The following is a 15,831-nucleotide window of genomic DNA, read 5'->3' as shown; positions in this document are numbered from 1 at the left end:
AAAAATAAAGCTAACATCTGCCTCTTATGTGATTTAAAGCACAATGAGCATAGAAACAAGGTCATTTTAATATTTTGGCTGATGCATGCATGTTCCACTCACATAGGATTTCAAAACATGTATTTTTGGTAAATTTCTTAACATTTAAAAAAACACGTCGAAATCGTACACTGTTTGACCACATACCTCATCCTCTCCATTAGACTTAAGGTCCACTGCTGAGAATCCATGTACTTTGGACGAAGGGCAAAACTGGAAATTTAATCTATACAAAAAGACAAAGATGTGAGTTTCCCAATAAATGATTGAATACAAATAATGAAAATGTGACAAGATTTTTCTTCTCACCCCAGATCTTCTATGCTCAGTGGTGGGCCAGAGCCCATAGGGTTCTTCAGCATTAGATCTTGCAATCGAGTATTCTTCTCATCCTCTGAAAGGCTTTTATTGCCTAGAATTTGTCTCCTATTTACAGCCAGATCCTTTATCTCTTTAAGGAATTTTGCTCTGTGAGGGTTTACAAGTTCAAAATCCTCCCAGGTCAGGATTCCATGGTACCAGGCAGGGGGTTTGGGCTTTGGTGGGTCTAGGATGAATTCAGATTTGGAGTCCTCATCAAAACTGCCCACCGAGTATGTGTCTTGGCCCTCCTCAGTGGAGGCCTCTGACTGAATCTCAGAGAAGCGGTGGTCTGAGTCCCCACGAGTCTGGTACAGGAGTTTGCTCATGTTACTTTTAATATCTCCCATACAGAGCAGTTTAAAGAAAGGCTGGGAGATGGGCAAATCCACAAGCCGGTTGTCCTGGATGCACTTGGCCAGAAAGATGCCTAGAAAGAGGAAAAGCTTGGTGATGCGCTCAAGCTCATCGTTATCTTGTGGGAAGGGAGCGGGGAAAAGGCCGCAGGAACGTTGTACGTAATACCCTGGAGGTTTCAGGCCACCGCCAAGATCCACCTAACCAAAAAGAAAAAGATAATTAAGTATTCTTTTCACATAATCCCCACCAGCATCAAAATCACTAAGAAAAAGGAAAAATGATAACTTGGTTTAAATATGGCAACTTCCAAATTTTGGGCTCTGATCTGTAGCCTATTAAAATTAATAACTCTTATATAAACACACCTGTCGTGATTCATCATCTGGGAAGTCGTCATCACAAAGCCAGATGCCCAAGGAGGTCCTCTGGAACTCAGCAGCCACAAGGGCATAGAACTCCAGTGTAGGGCCCAGACCAGTTCCCTCTTCTCCCTGGAACTCAACCTGCAAAATGGGATACTCCAAGGTCAGGATACATCTTCAGCACTGGTTATTTTACTTCCAATGCCAACAGAAGTGGCTTTACTTAGAGAGCTGCAGTAAACTAGATTTATGATGTAATGTTGGGATCTCTTAAATAAACATCTCTTCAAGAGCAAATTGTTCTTCTTTTCTCTCCTTACCTCCAGTACAGATTTCCTGTCGGCATGGATCTGCATCACACTTTCTGCCCACTCCATCATATTCTCTCCACGTGGCACCTTCACGCGCTCATGTTTGAGCCGGCCCACCCGAAACTCTCCAGGATCATCCCGACGTACCGTGGTGGATGGTCTCGAGCGCTCCATTGTGGCCTCTCTCCGATTCTGGAGCCAGACGATCGCTCTGGAGCCACACACAAAAATCACCATCACTTCACTGCATTGCTTGAATGTTTTTTAAACTGTTTAATTAAATAGGCATTTAAAAATATGTATTGCTAATATAAACCTGCACTGACATGTCCTACCTGTCCCCAATGATGCTTTGTAATTTGGCTAAGGTCTTACAATACAGTTTCCTCTTTTGTTACTGATGCACTAGTCTTGGCAGAACAACAAAAACACAAAACACTGACCTGGAGGCTCCAAATGCAGTGCAGGTAAAAAAGAGCTGCCGTGTTTCAAATGGGATGAGGAAAGGACACTTGGTGGTTAACTGCTCACACCAGTCTGGGAGAGCCCCACTAGCCAAGGCCAGAGGCTCCTAAAAGGGGTGGGGAATAAAGCTCCACATTACAATCAGTGGCAGAATGCAAACATTTTTATATATTACATAGAACATACTTATTTAGAGTTTGAGCTGTCCTGTAAAATGGTACATATACATTTTTTGTCAATTAACCTACACTGGGAAGGAGAAAAATGCAGGACTAAAAGTTACTAAATTATTTACGTTCCTAATACATTCTACAATGCTTTTCCAGTTTAGGCACCGTGTGTGTGGGGTGGTCTAATTACATTCATTCAAGTTTAATTTGCTATATTAACATTCATTTTCAGAATGTATTGTTGAGAAAATTCACAATAATTATTGTTACCTCGATCTGCTGCAGAATTTTGGTTGTAATCTTTTTGCTGGTAAACTCCTCAGGTGGTGCATTGAACTGTAGATCATCCACGTCTAATTAAAAGATTTTTAGACAAAAACATTTTAAATAATCCAAAATAAACAGCATTTTTTTTACTTCACTACAAAAAGCATAAACTAAGCGGACAGGGGCTGTACAAGCAGCTCTGAAGTTTTAACTTTTTTTTTTTTTAATATACAAAGGGCAACATGGACAGTAATGCTGTATATCTAGAGGAGAACACCACACCTTCCTGTAGCGTGCGAGTTGAAGGTTCTCCACCAATAATGAAGAGGATGCGCAGGAGTTGCAGCACATCCTCTACTCCACAGGCGCTCTGGCCTGAGCCAGCCTTCGCCTGTGCCAGCTCTCGCACACTGCTCAAGATGTCACAGCTCTGTGTGGCTGACAAGGAGCCTGTGCTAAGCCCTGTCGACCTGCAGCCCCGCTCACAAAAATCCTGTAAAAATCAAGTGTGTATAGAGTTAAAGCACAGTAGCCAGCATTCTCCCTCCTTAGGCTGTTATGTTCAAACAACACACACTTCATTAAGCATATTAGTTACTATAAAAAGCATCTACTGTACTCACAAAAAAGGGGGAAAAAAATATGCGTTATGGCAAATAAAAAAAAAATAAAAATAAAAACCCACAATAAGGCGAATTCAAATCACAATGACATTTATAAACTCAGTCTAGAAAATGTATGTGCATAAGTTACAAGAGGACAAAAACAGACAGTTGGTACACAAGTGACAGTCAACTAAGTAGAAACAAACTGAAAAATAGTGAAGGGAAAAATAAAGTAGTATGTATAGATATAGAGATATATAAATATATATATATATATATGCACATCCGATGCCATTCTATACCTTGTATGCAGCTATGAGCTGCAAACAATTTCTGTTTTTCCTAATACTTTTATTAGTGCCGGTTAATTTCCAGTGGCGCAGGAAAGTTGAGTCTGCATTCTTCTGCAAGTAGGTTATCAAGTCATTCTTTGGTAATTCATCTGTGCCAAGGAACTGTTCCACATGCTCTACAGACCAGCAACCCTACAACAGGAAGAACCAAATGTTGGTCTTTCCTGATTGTAAGTTCTCACGCAATACACATGCATTACAATAGGATTAAACACTAAGAGGCCAGTGCAATTACCAAGATTAACCACTATTAACCCCCCCACACAACCCCCAAAAACCACAGGTTCCTAGCTTTAAGGTTAGTGACGACTGAGACAATCTACTGAGGAGCATTTGAGCATTTACAACATTGGGAACAGCCACAGAAAAAAATTAAAAAATAAATTAAAATAAAATCACAGGCAGGATTTTTAATGAGTTGGAGAGTGACTGAAGAAAGAGATATAGAGTAGGTGAAGAAGCGAGCAGGTAAAGTCTTACCATCTTTCCGCTTTCTTTTTCTTTGTCAGAGTCCTTCAACTCTCTGTACATTATCCTATAAATGTAAAAAATGCGTAAAGTCAAACATGGCATAATGAATACTAAACAAAAAAAAAAAAAAGCTGTAAGTTTACATAAGCGACTCACGTGTATGTGGGCTCCCAGATGCGGCGAAGCTTGTCAGATTTGATGCTGCCATTACAAGAGAGCTGAAGCAGCTTTTGGACATAATAGAAAATGGTTGACTTATAATTGGAGAGAGGTAGTTCTACTTCCCGTGTGGTTCCTAGTCCAGCCACCTTCAGAATAAGAGCCAAGTGTGGGGAGGGTGCACATTCCACTTCCTCCTGTACCTCTGAGCGAGGTGTGCCTGCAAATGTTAAATACATAAGTCTATACAAAAAAAAAAAAACGACTGAAATATTAATTTTAACTTTTCATTCCTCTGTAGTGTATTTTCTTCCCTTTTTCAATTACAGACTAAATACTTCCCACAGTCACTGCCAAAAACTTAACAAATTAAATTCTATAAAGAACATGTCAAACAAGATTATAAAAGTGATATAATCCAGCACCACAGGAGGTAAAAGATGAGTAACCTGGTGTAGGTATCTCAAGGTCAGTGGTTTGCTGGACATTGGTGCGCCCTGGTCTGGGGTCAAATGCAGGCACTAGAGCTGAGAACTGCCTCTTCAGCACAAAGTCATCATCCCAGGTCCTGCGTCGCCCACCTTTGGTTTCATACTCTTCTTCTTCCTGACAGGCCACCATTGAACATAACATATTTTATGTACTGCATTATGCTTACATGAACATACATGCAGTATTAGTTCTCCCATCTCAGTACAGGCATGCTTTTCATAGAAACCATGCTGACAGAAATTAACACTCATTACAAAACATATTAAAACAGTTTCTTACAAAAAAAATGAACAGATGAGCAAAAAGCAAACACTTTGATTACCACAGAATGGAAAGGAATAATAATGATAATAAAAAATAAATAAATAAATCTAACTCAACAACTAAGGAGTTGCACTGTACTGTTATTGAAACTACAACAGGTTTTACCCTATGAATATGAACGTGGTAACCAAGGTTGACCCTGGACCGTACCAGAACTTCCTCATACTCCTGATCTTCTTGATTGTCATCCTCATTCTCATCGTCATCATCGTCCGGTTCGGGCAAGTCTTCCTCATCATCCAATTCGGCAAGCAATGTGTTTGCCCGACAGCTGTCAAGGAAATCTGTGAGGATGTAAAACAAAAAATAATAATAATAAAAAAACAAAAAAAAAACAAAAAATGAACGAGAACATATCTTACACTTGCCATCTAATGTTGCATCTGGAAAACAGAACAATATTGGTAAGAAACGCATCCATCAAAATGGAGATTAGGCAGGGACCAAAGACGGATTAAGTTTAGCACAGATTAGGGAGATGCACAGATAGGGAGAAGGGAGAACATGTTTCGGTAGGTGAATAAATCTAGCATGGCCTACCATAGAGGGAAAACTCAGCCTCCTGACCTGTGTCGCTTTCACTAGATGTTGAGGTCAGGCTGGTCGTCAGCGTGTTACTGAGCAACTGGCCGACAGACAAACCTGTAGTTGCTGTGGCTACGTTACTGCTGCTGGTTACTATGGAGGTGGACATTGTAACAGTTGAGGTGGTACCAGTAGTTGTAAGATTAGGAAAGCTCTGCGCACCCATAAGAGGAGAGGCTGCAAACAAAAAAATGCTATTAGTTTTAAATAAATTAATTAATGAATAAAAAAAAAATAAAAAATAAAAAAAAGAAAAAAAAAGTTAAAAAGCTCACTCTTAACAATAGAGCCACAGACAGGCAACCTGCAGATTTGTTTGAATCATGCAGCTCAAACCTTCATCATTGTCCCTTGAATTAAAGAGGGGGAATTTTTAAATATTTGTTTAAATGGTGGTATATCAAATGCATTTAACAATTAACTTAGCTCCAAATTTATACTGTTAGTGATATGGGTCAACATTTATAGCATACAATTTACTTTTACATCATTAAAAATCGCCTTGAAGCATTTTAGAACTACAGTTAGTAGCTTGCCAAGTCTTACACTGTAGAAGCAAGTTAGCTTAGCCAGCACCCCAAGCTGTAGGGACAAAGCCATGTCTGTGTTAGATCAGTTTCATTGTTCAGAACGATGCAAGCTTGCTTTATATCATTTTCCCTGGGGCAAGTACTTTTTAATCCATTTTATATATAAATAAAAATTAACTGGACTTGGGGTGATGGGGAGATAGGGGAGCTACAGATACTCACTGGCTGTCCCCATGACGTTGCGGCCCAGAGTGTTGGTGTTATTGTCACTACTGCTACGGCTCAGGTTCATGTTGTTTGTGGCATTGGTGCGGGACATGTTAGGTGCCCTGCGTACGAATGACTCCATTAAGCTGGCTTCACGCGACGACAGATTGGGAACGCTAGCGCTGGAACTCATGGGCGCTCCAGCTGCCAAAAGAGAGCTGACAGAGAGCCGAGCACTGGTAGCTGAGCACAAGGGCCTCTGGGAGGCCGCATCCTTGTTCGAAGACTCTGACACAGAGCTGACATCAGGCGAACTGACGCTGACCAGTCCCATTGAAATTGCAGTTGATTCGGCTGACTGTCGCAGGGTACCGTCAGGTGCTGGCGTCTTCCGGTCAGCACTTTCGGTTCCAGCATCAGTCGTAATCGTACTGGTGCTAGAGCCAGAGCCAGCTTCTGAGGAAAGCACCACTACTGGTTCTTGACCCTCTGCTCCTGGCACTCCTCCACCGACACCAACCCCCTGCTCCAAAAGGCCCTCAACCCTGCGCTCCATTCGTGCAGAGCTCAGGCTGATATCACTGCTGCTGGCCACGCTACACACCGAACTGCTACTGCCCTTCCGGCTGGAGGAGCTGGCCCCCGCCACAGAGGAAGAGCCGCCTTTGTCCGGACAGTTATTTTTCACCAGGGTGCTCCAGGACTGCGGTGTGCCTGTAACAGTGGATGAGATAGGTTTGGGTGATGGCGCTGACTCAGGGTCATACCCTGGTGCAAGCTTGAGGTCAAACTTCCCTTCTGCACCCATACGGTACGAGTTTGAACCACCGGCATCCCAGGTAACATCAATCCAGCCTGGAAGAGGAGGGGAAGGAAGGGGGGCATATGAACGAATGAGACCCAGCAAGAGAGCAGAGAAAGACAGTAGCAAGTCAAAGACAGCAGCATTGCTTGACACTGGACCAGAAAGACAAGATAGCTTGATTTTTCCATTTCCACTGAGGGGGGGGGGGGGGGCGGGGGGAATTTAAATAAATAAATAATAATAATAATAAAAATAAAAAAGGTCACCAAATAAATAAATAGGTCACTAGGTTTTAAAAAAGTAGTTTGAGCCTAGAATCTATTGAAATAACAGGACAAAATGAAACAAAAATACATTCTGGTCCAGGTGAAGCAGTGGAGTAGAAATGAGGCACAGAAAAATGACGAAAAACCAAAACAAAAAGCCATAGAATCTTGCAAACGCCAAGCTAATAGCCACTTCAGGAAAGGATCTAAAGAATATACTTCTGTCAAATGTAAAATACACTTGCAATGGAGTCCATTGAGAGCTTGCAAATTGTGACATCAACATGCGCTTGGCTTGATTGATGGAGACAGTCGGTGTTAAAAAGGTATTTTACACACTGAAACATGGCTGCCCAAAGAATTCAACAGCAACGAAGTAGATGCTTAAACAAGTAAGATAAAGAAATGTTACCTGTTAAGTTGGGGGGGAGGGGGGAGGGTTGCACTTCAAAATAGCAAACTAATAAAAACAAAAAAGTGTGGAATGACAGTCTTAAGATAGTTGAAAGGAATAACAATCTAATTTGAGAGATCCGAAGAATGCAGAATAAAACCATCACACTTAAAGTTGTTAATACAGGACAGAAGCAAGAAAGAAGGCACCAAGAAAGACAGAGACACAGGAAGAAATGTTTGATTTCTGATGACTCCTTTCAAATCTGTTCAAGGATAGTTCAAGAAAGTGGTATTGACAAAAGATGTGCCTCCTCTTGGCCAGGCTGGAAAACCTCAGAGTCTTATGCTGTTTAATTCACCTACACAAGTACATCAGCAATTAAGCTAAAAATAATAATAAAATAAAGCTATTAGTAACCACACAAGTGTCAGTCTAACCCCCCTCACTCCTTGATAAAGATGGATTTCTATTATAAATCTCCACAACACATGCAAATGCACTTGATGATCACAATTTGTTTTCTTGAAACAAAATATCATTGACTCCACAATTCTTAAGCACAACTTTAAATATCTCCTTTAATTTGGCAGTCAATGCCCATAAACAAATAAGTGGGTATGATTATGTGAAACACTGTCAAAGCCAAGTGCAAGCATTTTGACATGCGTTTGTAAAAGTAAACAAATTAATTAACTGAGAACTTGTTCTGTGTAGTTTACCCAACAAGGTTCCTAGAAAAGCTACAGATGGTGAGACACCCATACACTGACAAAACACATATCAGCATGCTCACCGTTGTGGGCCTCTCCAGTCACAGTTCCCTCTCCAGGAGGGTTGCCATCCTGATCCCTCCACTTCCAGTCTATGCCACGCACTACCCGGGCCCCTGGAACTATGTATTTCATCACCTGAGAGCGGAAGAGTCGACGCTGCCTGCGTAGATTGGCCTCTGCCTCTTTAACAGCTTTACCTAAACACATAGACATATGTCTTTGATTCAGCTGAGGTTGGTATGGTAAAATTATAAAATTTTGAGCATGTGCCGGCTGGGGACAGCAAGCTCGGACCACATCACAACTCAATTTGCAAAAATGCACTAAATGTACAAGTTGAGCTCTGGAAATCTCTTACCTAGCTGGTCTTCACAGACACCATTGACGGTGCCATATATCTCCAGTCCAGACAAGGAGAGGTAGTGAGTTTGTCCACTGGCATTCTTCCCCATCTGCTTTATCCGAATGTGTCTCCAGCCTTGTTTTTCGTCTTTGGGAGGGTCCAGTGGCCATGTAGCAGTAGACCTAAAGTATAAACCACAAATTCAGAAGATGCGCAAGCAAAAATACATTTGAAAGACTCTTTAAATGTACTAAATGTGTCATTATATATATATATATATATATATATATATATATAGTTAGTTAGTTCCCCCCCCACTGTTGATGTCAAGTTAACATCAACAGTAGTGTCCAAGTTTGTACACAGACAGATTTCTCTGAATTCCCATAATCTTTTCAGTCTTCTCACAATATTATATTTGGTATATGGTGAAAGATCTAAAATAGCTGAAATTCTGCACTAGCACAGGGCTGTGCCATATTGTATCTTTTGCAATAGCATCATTACAAGTTTTAAAATGATAGAAAAATAATAATAAAATAAATAAATTCCATATCATGATGGAAATATTCTGACATATTTAATGACATTGTGCAGTTAAGGCATAACTGGTGGAAAGTGGCTCTCTGGTGGAAGAGTTTGTTCCAAAAAGAACAATTTCTGTTGTGAGGAGGTGGTTTGATTATAAAATATGTACAAAAACAACATGGCAATGCACAAGATATGCAAGAAGCCTGTAACAAAAAGGGGAACACAACTAATTTGTTTCACCACCTCAAGCATTGAGTATGAGGAAAGTAAAAAATGCAACGTTTGTTAATGTTACCCCAAGCAGAAAGATGACATTGACTCTAGCCTAGCATCTTTTTTTTTTTTTTTTTTTTTTTTTTTAAGTGATGTTTTAAGGGAGTTTTCTGCACTGTAGTTTTGTAGTATATGTTTTTATATGCTCCTACTGAATGTTCAAAATCATTTATAATTTAAGCATTTATTTTGTTGCAATAATATGTTCTTGAAATTAATAAAATATTTCTCACCATTTAGCCAAGAGTATCTTTTTCACCAAAATACCCTGAAATATCGTGATTGTTATATTTAGGCCACATCGCCCACTCATAATTTGGCATCAGTTGGTGACTCATGACCCATCTTTGTTTGCCAAGACTGAGCCTTTGATAGAAACTTGGTTTATACCTTTATTCACCTGCTTATTGTGGAATGTTTCAAAAAAGACGTAATATGGATTGTCCATAAAATTTGCCACTGCTTAAAAGAGGAGTTCAGGATACCTACCCAGGCTCATTAAGGCTGCCATCGTCCAGATGGGTGTAGAGGGTCATCCAGTTTTGGCCATCTTTGGACACCTGAAATACCCAGTTACGGAGAGCAGAACGCCCGTAGCCGCGGGCATGGCGCAGTGTGTAGGCAGAGGGGATGACCCACAAGCCAAGATCCACAGCAAACCAGGCATTTTTGTCATCGTTTGTGTGGCAGTTGAGGGCCGAGCTGTCTCTGCTAAGGATGTCTTCCAACCGGCCATAAGGAAGATTCCTGCCCTCTGAAGAAGTCACCACCACCAGCCCATAAGCAGCAGGGTTTACCCATTCATAGGCAGTCCTAAGAATATACATAATTTGTTTTTACATAACATTACAAATTCATAAAAATAGGGTAAGTAAACAAGCGGTAGGAAGAGGAAAGTAGGCTCACTTTGCATTTGTACCAATCCAGTACACAATACCATTCTCATCAAAGTCATGCTGGTGTCTGAAGGTGAAGCTTTGGCCTTCACGTAACTTCCTGACAAAAATGAAGGAGGCTCTATCGAAATCATACCACTGCTTTGCCACCTAGGAGATGAGGGACAGAGTTATGAACAACGCAGAACAACTAACTGACTTATAAACCAAAGAGGTGAGGCATCACACTTCTCACCATTTTAAGCAGGTACTGTTCCAGTGATTCAACAGTAGCAAGCGGTTCCATCTTGAGCATCCTGCCGGTTCTATCTATCAGAGCTGTCTCACCTGGAGCACGTTCCAACCGAAAACGCAGTCTTCTGGTCAGAATCTGCCAACCAAGATTACAAACCATACTTCAAATAAATCCTCAACAATTAACATAGTCTTCAATCAATCAATATTTATTTTATATAGTGCTTTTTACAACTGACGTTGTCAGAAAGCAGCTTTACATAATTCGTATCAGACAGTTTAGACGTAATTAGTGTCTTAAGCAGTTTATATGACAAAGAAGAAGCCTGGCAAGAAGATTAACCTGCAAGTTGTAGGTCGAGCCAGGGGTGTCATACAAATGAAGAGGTAACCGTTCTATAGACTCCAGGACTGCTATCAGTTTACGTACTAAGGCAACTGCGGGTCTGCTAGAAAAACAAAATTTATAAGCGTCCAGTTTAAAAACAGGAAATAAAATAATTTAAAATTAAAATTAACGCTAGGTATTAAATATACCTACCTTTCATCATCTTCATTTTCACTGAATGCGGTCTTAAACACATTTATCCTTTCCATCAACTGCTTACAATCTTGCTTCATGTCAAGTTCCACACTCTGTTAAAATTAAGGTAGTTATAAATGTTAGGTTTAAACAATAATGTTTGTGTGGTCATGCCATGTTTCATATCTGTAATTTTCATGACTCACATTATTAAGAACAGTAAAAAGTGCTTGCACGAGGCCACTGCTGCACATTTCATATGGAGAGATGATATTATCATCCTTGAGAACCACAATCAGGTTTTCTAAAGCTGTTTTCATGAGATCTCGCCACGTGTTCTCTCCTTCAATACACTAAGAGAGCAGAGAAAGTAATAATTAGTAAACACAAGTCTCAAATATTTACAATATTGATAGGTAGATTTTTAATCTGTTTTATTAGTATCACATGAAAAAAGTAATATACATTTCACAGAGTAACAAACTACTTCCAGCTTTTCAAAAAAAATAAAATAAAAAAAGTCAATGTCAATGAAATAAAACTAATAAAAAACTGGTCCATGTGTGAAAAGAAATCTTCATACATGTCTGTTCGTATGCAGCTCCCAGGCAGACTCCAGCTGAGTGGCAATGTTCCTCAGGGTGACAACTACGCCCCTGGGCATACTTTCCACAGCCTTAAAATGATCATCATACAAGTCTCTGGCCATGGTTTTCACCTGCATAGAGAGAGGAGGAGAGAAGGGGTAGCAAAAGAGAAGGATGGCTAGATGAGCAAACTAGTCACAAAAGTATTCAATTAAAAATATAATAAAACTGACTATTATAAATATTTCCCCTTAGGTTTTGGGATAAAATGTTACTTGTAAATTATATAAAGCAAAAAAAAGCAAGCAGAAACCATCTGCCTTAAAAGACACTGTTACGACAAGCACTACATAACACCCCCTTGCAGAGCAGGTCCCTAAATGAGAGTCTCAATTAGCCATTTTCCACCAAAATGAAGCCATGAAAGTAAAAAAAAGATGAGGAAAAATAAACAAACATAATAAATGACAAACTCCTACCTTTTGTTTAGTTTTTTCTAATTTAGACTTGAGCTTCCTTCCTCTTTTTCCAGTCCAACCAGTCACAAACTCTGACCCTGTAAAAACATAGGAGGATAACAATGGAAAATACAACCACACGTTGATAATCACAATTCTTTATAAATTAATACATCAATAAATTTTAAAAAAGGCTCAAGTAACTGATTTCATTTAATTCACAGACTCACCTAGAGACGTTTCTGCGGTGAAAGAGTGTTTGGTGCCTCGGTTGGATTCAAATACAAAACCAGGCAAATCCTCTTTTAGGATGGTGGCCTGCTGGCCATCTGAATTGTGGATGGCAATCTCACCCTCCTTCAAGCAGGTAAGGGACCAATTTCCTACAGTGAGTTTAGTGGGCCCTAGTGTTGACAGAATGGGCTGGCTGGCTGTGACTGGCTTCACCTGACTCCTAGCACGCTGTAGCTTTTCCAGAAACTCACTACGACTTTCTGAAAAAAAGAAAGGAAGGTAGGAAGTGGAGAAATGTGCGCGTGCCTGTCAACTACACCAATTAAAAGCAGCAGTCCTTAAGTTGTGGTTTTGTTTTTTATAAATTGAATGCAGTACTATTGCTGAGGAGCTTCCACAACAATAAAGTTACATATACTCCCTGTTCCACACAATTCAACAATTAGAGCTGCATCAAAAAGGGAGGTTTTAAAGCACTATGTAAGTACATGTTTCTATGTAGCCTTTTATCGTACTGCACAGTCTCTTAGCTACATTAAGAGACCCTCTATCTGCACTTACAGCCAGTGTTTTATCTGTTGCTCAATGAAAGCAACTGTTCCCTTGTTCAAAAGGTTTTGCTGCAACAAAAAGCCAGTTTCCCAACAAGTTTTCTATGTTGGATTTAATCCCACTCTACATTGTAAGAGTGTTTCATCATAAAGGAATAAATAAATATGCTCAAACATATGAAATACAGTTTCACATGGTAATTTGTTAATATTAAAAAGGTTAAAATTAATGTTAGTTTCAACCAAAAACTTATTTTAGAAATATATATCTGTAGATCATAATGTATTTAAAACACATAAAATGTTCAAAATCTAAATTATTTTTCTATGACTTATATTAATCTCAATTTTAACTGTATATATCCCTTTCATACTGTGAAGACATTGTTTTCACCCAACATTGACTGAGCTTTCTGAGTACTCCAACATTGACCGCAGCAGAACCAACTCATGCTTTAATAGAAATAGGTGCTGACCAGATGAGCCTCTAAATTCCCAAAACCCAAGGACTGTGGCTTTAAACAAAATAATTCAACTCCAATTAAATACAGCTATTAAAAACTGTAACAAAGTAAAAAGGAGCATGCTAGTTACAGTCAACACAATCAAACAGTGCTCAAAAAGTTCATCTTAAATAGAAAACCAGTAGATGCAGTCTACAAAATTCTCACCGATTAGCTTACTTACACATACAGTACAGAGACAATTGGCTATTTTGTGATTACTCACATGTTGTTACTGTATCCATCTTAAACACATGACATGCCCTAGCATCTTTTAGAGCTCACCTGAGCTGTCAGACCCTCCCTCTGGGCTACCACTGGAGTACATGGTGGCTAGCTTTCCATCCAGGATGAAGCGGAACCAGCCATTGCTGCCATTGGAGAGCTCCAGTGCAGCTGCATCACTCCAGATATACAAACAGTCCCTGCCTCTTATGATGGACCAATCTCGCCAGTGGTAGGGCTTGCCTTGCTGGATCTCTTTAGCATCCTCCTGTGGCTCATCCTCCTGAAATAACACGCATTGATTTCAAGACACGGTTCCCAAAATAACAGGACAGCTGACGACACTCCACCAGAGGCTACTTTAAAAAAAATTACACAATGACAGAGGCTCTACACTATAAGTTAGTGAATAACAAAAACTCAGGTAGCTCACCCACAGCAGCTCAGTGCTAAATGTGTATGAATTGATTACACAAGCAAAAATTAAAAAGGGCCCTATTTGGACACACAGAATCTTGAAATTGAGGATTTAAAAACAGAATTGCACAATCTAAGAACCCAACATGTTCTTTACAAACACACGTACACACACAGAGTCCAGCACCCTTAATTTAGAGCCCCGTAACATGAGCCAAGTCTGGTATGCTGCCTTCCCTGCTTCCGTTTACATTTGCATGCCTTCTGCTGTGTGCATAAGAATTCTTTATAACCAAAGCATGTTTTTATAATGAAATACAATGCTTGGTTGTAACTGCATGTTTTGCTAATCCTCCATACAATATCATGGACAAACTATCAGGCTAACATCTTGGCATTGTCTCCAACTTAGCAACATTTTTCGAAAATGGGTAAATCATTACAATTGTTAAATGAATGAACGAATATTTAAAAAATAAATAAAAGGTCATTTCAACCTTCTCAGGCTTGGCTTCTTCTTCATTCTCATCATCTGAGGTAGGTCCTGCCAAAGTGGACACTTTATTGATCACACCCAGTCTGGCCAGCTGGTCCAAGAAAACATCCCCCCCTTTATCAACCAGGTCCCTAATGATCTGCAATGCCAGCAAGTGGCCATCATCATCATCCTGTGAAGAAGAAGGACAAGCTTCTTAGTTCACATCCTACTGCCATTACAATATCCTAGAACTCGTGACAACAGATCAACTTACTCATTCGAGTAAGCATACACTTAAAACGGAACCAGAAGCCAAAATGAGCACTGACCTCTTGATCCAACACAGTAGCAGTGATTTCCACTAGGACAGTGGGCAGGTTATGTCCAGCATCTGAGTCACACACTTCCTTAAGCAGCACTTCAGAACTGTAGTGAACCATCTTCCTGATCAGAGCTAAACTAGCTTTCCTGCAGTGAAGAAATATAAGAGGTGTTATTCTGGCTATATTCAGCCAAACTGAAAAAAAACAAAACTGAAACAAAAAGTAGGTAAATGTGGTGCTAAACCTGCATGGAATAACCACAAACATAATACACTGACTTTAATAAAGCAATAAATTATTTAAAAATTATTTTCCAAAATAACCTTATTGAAGGCAGCATGGTTTGCTGAAAGGTTTGTGCAAAAACTGGAAGCAGCCTTTTCAGATAGATAGGAGCCATCTCGGGGTCTCCTTTAGGCTCACTACCCTCCTCCTCCTCTTTATTCACATCCTTCTTTTTCTTGTCATCTCCTTTGTTCACAGGGCACATCCAATCTCCTATTTAAAAAAAATTATATTTTATATATAATATATATATAAATAAATAAATTAATAAAACACACATTGAAAATTATTTAAATTAAACCCCATTCGATGTATAAAATGACAGCTGTACAATGTAAAGGGAAAGGTAGCTAAACTCACCAGGAGACTGCAGGATTGCAACAACCTCACTGTGGCCTCTTTCCCTGGCTTTGTCCAGTGGAGTTTTTCCATCTTCATCCCTCAGGTCAGGGTTGGCTCCATGACGCAGTAAAGTCTCCAGAGAAAGAAATGTTGCAAAAACATGAGTAAAGTCTTAAAATGTGTACAGCACATCCAATAACACATCTAATGCTATTGTTACCTTGGCTACTTGTGGTCGTCCAAAACAGGCAGCATAATGCAGTGAGGATGACCTCTGGCCTCTATTGACATCAGCACCTCTCTCACAAAGGAACTCCACCTAAAGCA

At 39.8% G+C, this 15,831-nt stretch overlaps 1 protein-coding gene across 5 annotated transcripts in view; it reads right to left on the bottom strand.

The window, feature by feature from the left end:
- The window catches only part of hectd1 (HECT domain containing 1), a 29,123-nt gene that overhangs the window by 3,690 nt on the left and 9,602 nt on the right, over positions 1–15,831 (bottom strand). Inside the window, exons 8-38 of one of the 5 annotated variants that reach the window (XM_066673404.1) lie at positions 15,725–15,823; positions 15,523–15,637; positions 15,201–15,375; positions 14,884–15,022; positions 14,574–14,744; positions 13,720–13,942; positions 12,377–12,640; positions 12,168–12,244; positions 11,685–11,819; positions 11,308–11,454; positions 11,120–11,214; positions 10,922–11,027; positions 10,580–10,714; positions 10,355–10,494; positions 9,938–10,261; positions 8,660–8,826; positions 8,322–8,498; positions 6,076–6,915; positions 5,279–5,500; positions 4,844–5,022; positions 4,372–4,528; positions 3,920–4,142; positions 3,773–3,827; positions 3,242–3,424; positions 2,617–2,827; positions 2,338–2,420; positions 1,876–2,003; positions 1,442–1,643; positions 1,125–1,262; positions 349–956; positions 187–265 (exon numbers count right to left, since the gene is read on the bottom strand). In XM_066673404.1, coding sequence (XP_066529501.1) covers positions 187–265; positions 349–956; positions 1,125–1,262; positions 1,442–1,643; positions 1,876–2,003; positions 2,338–2,420; positions 2,617–2,827; positions 3,242–3,424; positions 3,773–3,827; positions 3,920–4,142; positions 4,372–4,528; positions 4,844–5,022; positions 5,279–5,500; positions 6,076–6,915; positions 8,322–8,498; positions 8,660–8,826; positions 9,938–10,261; positions 10,355–10,494; positions 10,580–10,714; positions 10,922–11,027; positions 11,120–11,214; positions 11,308–11,454; positions 11,685–11,819; positions 12,168–12,244; positions 12,377–12,640; positions 13,720–13,942; positions 14,574–14,744; positions 14,884–15,022; positions 15,201–15,375; positions 15,523–15,637; positions 15,725–15,823 — 5,997 coding nt within the window. The remainder of the gene's footprint in view (positions 1–186; positions 266–348; positions 957–1,124; positions 1,263–1,441; positions 1,644–1,875; positions 2,004–2,337; positions 2,421–2,616; positions 2,828–3,241; positions 3,425–3,772; positions 3,828–3,919; positions 4,143–4,371; positions 4,529–4,843; positions 5,023–5,278; positions 5,501–6,075; positions 6,916–8,321; positions 8,499–8,659; positions 8,827–9,937; positions 10,262–10,354; positions 10,495–10,579; positions 10,715–10,921; positions 11,028–11,119; positions 11,215–11,307; positions 11,455–11,684; positions 11,820–12,167; positions 12,245–12,376; positions 12,641–13,719; positions 13,943–14,573; positions 14,745–14,883; positions 15,023–15,200; positions 15,376–15,522; positions 15,638–15,724; positions 15,824–15,831) is intronic. The other 4 variants (XM_066673406.1, XM_066673407.1, XM_066673405.1 and 1 more) reach the window with 4 other exon arrangements.

The sequence above is a fragment of the Hoplias malabaricus genome, chromosome 1 (assembly GCF_029633855.1).
Source record: "Hoplias malabaricus isolate fHopMal1 chromosome 1, fHopMal1.hap1, whole genome shotgun sequence".
NCBI classification, from domain to species: domain Eukaryota; kingdom Metazoa; phylum Chordata; class Actinopteri; order Characiformes; family Erythrinidae; genus Hoplias; species Hoplias malabaricus.
The sequence above is the reverse complement of the archived record's forward strand: the minus strand, read 5'-3'. Positions and strand labels throughout refer to the sequence as shown.